The 5,009-nt window shown below is 41.3% G+C and overlaps 1 protein-coding gene across 1 annotated transcript; it reads right to left on the reverse strand.

Annotated features, from left to right (window-relative positions):
* Positions 1 to 745: 745 nt before the first annotated feature.
* Positions 746 to 3,123, reverse strand: foxd2 (forkhead box D2). Its single transcript, XM_069150342.1, has one exon. It carries the CDS (start codon positions 2,668 to 2,670, stop codon positions 1,567 to 1,569), a length of 1,104 nt encoding a protein of 367 aa, XP_069006443.1. The 5' UTR covers positions 2,671 to 3,123; the 3' UTR covers positions 746 to 1,566.
* Between the last annotated feature and the right edge of the window lie 1,886 nt (positions 3,124 to 5,009).

Below are 5,009 nucleotides of genomic sequence, written 5' to 3' on the forward strand. Positions count from 1 at the left end.
GCTCGCTGCGCGCACATTCACTCCCCTGGGCCAGGGGTCCACACTGACAACATCAACAAACGGCCAGAAAGCCGCATTATGGTGGATTAGGGAGCCCGATGAAAAATGCTGCTACAAATTAGCAACGAAAGCCCAAAAGACCGTGGGTATATCCTTGTTCACTTTCAATTACAGACCGCCGAGGCCCGCTAACGTCCCCATTCATTTAGGGCCTTTGTAACTTGCTAGAAAATGGTGCTTTACAAGCGAGCAAGAGCCACACAAGAGGAATACTTGCCCACTGTTGCGTGATATCCATGAATGTTATCCACATCAAGACGTGTCTGAAACATTTAAAGCGAAATTCGTGCGTTTCTCACACCTAAAAGGAGACCTAATTTACTGCATGAGTCTGATCTAGTTGGGATCGGACAAGTTTACACTTGAATTACAACACTTAGGAGTTTGGTTAATATTAGATTATTGTAATATGGTGTTATTATTTGAGTTTAACGTGCAAATGCTTTCATTGAAATGTCTTATTTTCTTGTACAACCCTTAAAATAGTTTATAATGAAGACCTGCAATATTCATAGTTACAACACCTTTCAAAAAACTTCATTTTCAAGTATCTGAAGAATAAACAGTAAAGCAGCGAGTAGCCTGCTTTAATTGATTTCACCATGATATCAATGTTCTGGACTCTTTTTGAGGATCAACTTCCCGTGCAATAAAAAAATAACGATTTTCTTTTTTTTTTTTTTTCTTAAATTCACAAACATTTATTATTCTTGTCATTACAACAACAAAAAATGACCTATGAACATGTAGGTGTTTATCTATTGGCAACACATGACATATGTTTCACAGATTAAATTGTGAATAGATAGGAAGGAACAATTAAAAAGGTTGAGAGGTATTGTGCTCTTTTAATACCAAAAACCACACAGCCTACGTGTCCACTGACAACATGAAATGGTATTTGTCACAGGTTCACCATGTAGAGGAGATTCATGGGGAGTGATAGTGGGAAATGGTTATTTTGTTTATGCCAGAAACCCCCCCACCCTCCTTTATTTGTCTCCATGTGCTTTCTAATTAAAACCTGAGTTTGCCGTCTCTTGCCAGCCTATGTCAACAACAACAGTGCCACTTTCTCACGACGCACAAAATAGAAACAATATAAATCATAATAAAATTCTCAATTATATTAAAAAAAAAAAATGGAAATAATCCCGGTAGCCATTGGTGACAACTATAATTTATGTTAAAATAACAGAATCCTTTTGTTTCTCCTCCACTGACAGATGAAGGCTACGTGCCAGACTGCAGGCCAGCATTGTTTAAAAAGATCCCAGTTTCTCTTGCTTCAATATTATACACATATTTACAACCCATAAATAAACCTGTCTCTCCTGTTACATTGTTAGGAAACAAGGAGAGCCACAAACACTCTTACTTAAGCAAGAATTGTCACCCTACCTTTACATAGGAGGACGCCACAACTGGCTTTTTAACAAATGATTTTCAGCGGGCACTCTTTCAGATTTGTTCTTATCTTTTTGTCCTTTTAAATTTGTCTTTTTTTTAGAAAGGGCAAGTGTTCATATTCGGGGTTTTGCTGGAAAAAGTCTGACTTTGTGGCCCAGGTTGTAATATGCTCTCCTGTGCTAAGTTCAAATGGCTGGAAGCAGAGGTCAGTGCTGGGGTCAGCATGGCCAGGATCTGAGCCTGGCTGCCCGGCTGCGCGCTGTAGGAAGAGACGGTGGAGTTGGCTACACCGATGATATTGTCAATGGAAAACGAAGGCCGACTCGGAGTGCTGGAGTCCGTCTTGAGAGGCGGCAGAGACGGGCTCAGTTGAGGGTAAAAAGGCTTTCTTAAGTCGGCCCCTAAGAGGGAGGGCAGGTGATGCGGCGCAGGGAATATGGAGGCTGAAGAGGGCAAGGTGCAGGGGGCATTAGGGAACGGAAAAGAAGCACCTGTGTGGTGTGGGTGATAGGGGTTATGGGCTGCGTGGAAGTTCTGCAGCTGAAGTCCATAGTTGTATCCATATGGGCCGTATCCAAAGCCGGGTAGAAAGCCACCGGAGTCCCTGAGGATTTCATTATTTTGGTGCCTCTTGAATCGCTTCCTCCTGCGTAAGAAGCTCCCGTTGTCGAACATGTCTGCGGAATCCGGGTCGAGGGTCCAGTAGTTGCCCTTCCCGGGGTTTCCAGGCTCCCGTGGGATTTTCACAAAGCAGTCGTTTAGGGAAAGATTGTGGCGAATAGAGTTTTGCCACGCAGGGAATTTTTCCCGGTAGTAGGGGAATCTATTGCTGATAAACTCACAGATCTCACTGAGAGTCAGACGTTTCTTGGGGCTCTGCAGGATGGACATGGTGATCAGGGCGATGTAAGAGTAGGGTGGTTTCACAAGTGCACTTTTTCTGGACTTGTCCCCAATCACGGTCCCGGCCTCTGCGCCGGACCCCAGCTGGTCTGACGGGCAGTCGGAGCTGCTGAGCCCGGGAGACGAACCCCTCTCGGCCGCGTTCTGGGAGTAATTATCGTCCGAGTCATTGTCCAAGTTGAACTCGTGGTGAATGTACTTCCCGTCCTTTCCAACGGATATGTCACCACCAACCACATCGATGTCCACATCTTCGGACAATGCAGAGCTGTCGGACATATCCGTCCCTAAAGTCATCCTTGGACACGCCGCTTCTCTTCCCCCTCTCTCCCAGATTTCCTCCTTCTCCCGTCCGGTGAGGCTACCGAGCGAGAGCGCGCACACACACCCTCCCTCTCTCCCTTGCAACCACACCAGGCTTCTGCTGCAGCTTTATCTCCAACTACTGAATGCACACATGGCTAGAATCTATTAAAAAGACAAACAACTCTTTGACCTGTGGATTTGGCGGCTCCTTGGCGTCCGAGGCAGGTCAAGCAGGGCCGTGCGGGGTTCTCATCGAAAAACTTCTGCTTTTTTCAGGCGTAATCAAACAGCCAAAGATCTTGCAACGATATGAACTTGTCTTTTCTTCAAATGCGCTTTTTCTCCGTCTGCGACCGCTTCATGTTGCTGTTCATTTAAAAGGCTACTTTTGGATATCCAAATGTCTTTCCAAAATAGCTTTTACGCACGGGATTGGGTAGGTATCCAGCCAGACTGTCACACTATCCTCTTTAGCTCTCAAAGGGTATTTATAGGGCCACGCTGGTCACGTGGTCTTTGAGTCACTGTTACCAGGAACTGGACGGAATCACCCTGCAAAATAAAAAAAAAAGTAATATTTGGATCTCATCACACATCGTGAAGAAATTATAATAATAACAAACACATACAGTTTATAAAACCAGTTGTTCTCAAACATATAGAGTTGTTTCAAAACTTTCAAGTTTTTATTTATTTGGTGCATGGTGCAGATTTCCATTATTCTCTGTTTTATCATCATATTTACGAAGAAAAATAAATAGGAATGTGGAAATGTGCATTAAAAGCAACCCAGTGATGACATTCGTCATTCACTCTCAACAAATGCGTTTTTGTCTGAACACGACGCGCTTAGCTCATTAACTTTTGTTTTTGTGGTGTAAGGCAAGCGAAGGAGAAGGTGCTCACCGTTGGTGGTGATCGATCTTTATGAAAGAGCCGACAAATATAAAACATTATTATTATTATTATTAATTTATTTTTAAATGCAGTCCCTTTGTTGAATTTCAGAAATAGAATGCATAGACTATATTAGGAATTTCAAGGATAATGATTAAAAAAAAGCATCATTCACCGAGGTAGGCCTTTATATTTTTCTCTGTTTAATATTTACATTTTTGTTTCATTTTCGATAATTTATTGCTCAGTTTTTGTGTTTTTTTCAATCACCAAAGTGTTGAATTAATATGTTGTACCAACGTAGCTTTACCCTGATTAATTAAATAACTCCCTGTCAAAGGTTTTGGCCAGCCCTCTTATTCCCTGATAACTTCTCACGGGTTTTGTGTTTTCCTTGTCAAGAATTTACAATATTAACTATCTGCATTTTCTGCATAATTCACAAGGGTACTCCAGGGTTGTATAGTGAGATGCAACCTGCTCCGGTTCGTCTTCGTCAGTGAAAGGCCACCAGATGACAATGTGCAATGCGTCTGTAATGCGTGCGATCTTATTTAGTGGCAGGCGGACATTCCGGTTCATTACGCTGCAGAAACACCGACTTACTGTAATGCGTTTACATCAGCACCCCATTCATCCTTGCTATAGGTCAAACAGCAGATTGTCATATTTTTGCGTTAAAATTTTTTTGGTATGTCAAAGAAACCGAATTTGTATGTAATTTCGATCAAGCTGCAATAGATTTACTTTGGTTTGTGCTTGTTCTTTATTGGGGAACCACTGTTCCACTGAGGAATCAAGTTAAAGTCAAGCTTGCAACACCTTAAAATACAGAAGCCCAGACTGATCCGTGTATCCTGTTGTCTGACCTGCCTGTCACAAGCCTTTTAAAAATCTGAAATAGACACACTGACAGCTGCTCGACAGACGTGACACATTACTTTCTCCATACACGACTCCCAGCCTGTATTTGGATCTTCGATTTTCCCAAATTGTTGACTACATGAGACGAATACTTTCCTATTTATTTTGATTTGTTTGTTTGTTTGACTTTTTTTTTTTTTTTACATTAAGGACTTTAACTCATGGTGCCTATTTGGTGATTAATGCTGTTTTATCCTTAAATATATTTTATAAAAGTGTTTGATAATCAATAGACATTACTTTGGATACATTATCCACTTGAAAAAAATCGAATTGTTTTAATGCATAGATCACTATCAAACAAAATGGTTTTACACCTAACTTGTATTATAGCCTACTGCAAACCAGTTGGTAAACTTTTGTCACATAGCTGGGGGGGAATCACTATTTTATCTAATTAATACCATTTTCCAATTTTGATTATATTTTCAAATAAACCGTGAAACATGTCAGGTTCTTCAAGTTCCAAAAGCTTCAGCAGTTCATATTATCAGTAGTTGTCTTGAATA

Source organism: Embiotoca jacksoni, unplaced genomic scaffold (genome assembly GCF_022577435.1).
Source record: "Embiotoca jacksoni isolate LCO1_2020_lvr unplaced genomic scaffold, fEmbJac1.0.p SCAF_16, whole genome shotgun sequence".
NCBI classification, from domain to species: Eukaryota; Metazoa; Chordata; class Actinopteri; family Embiotocidae; genus Embiotoca; species Embiotoca jacksoni.

Excerpts from the sequence above, each read along its gene's own strand:
- foxd2 (XM_069150342.1), bottom strand. The coding sequence starts at position 2,670 with ATGACTTTAGGGACGGATATGTCCGACAGCTCTGCATTGTCCGAAGAT.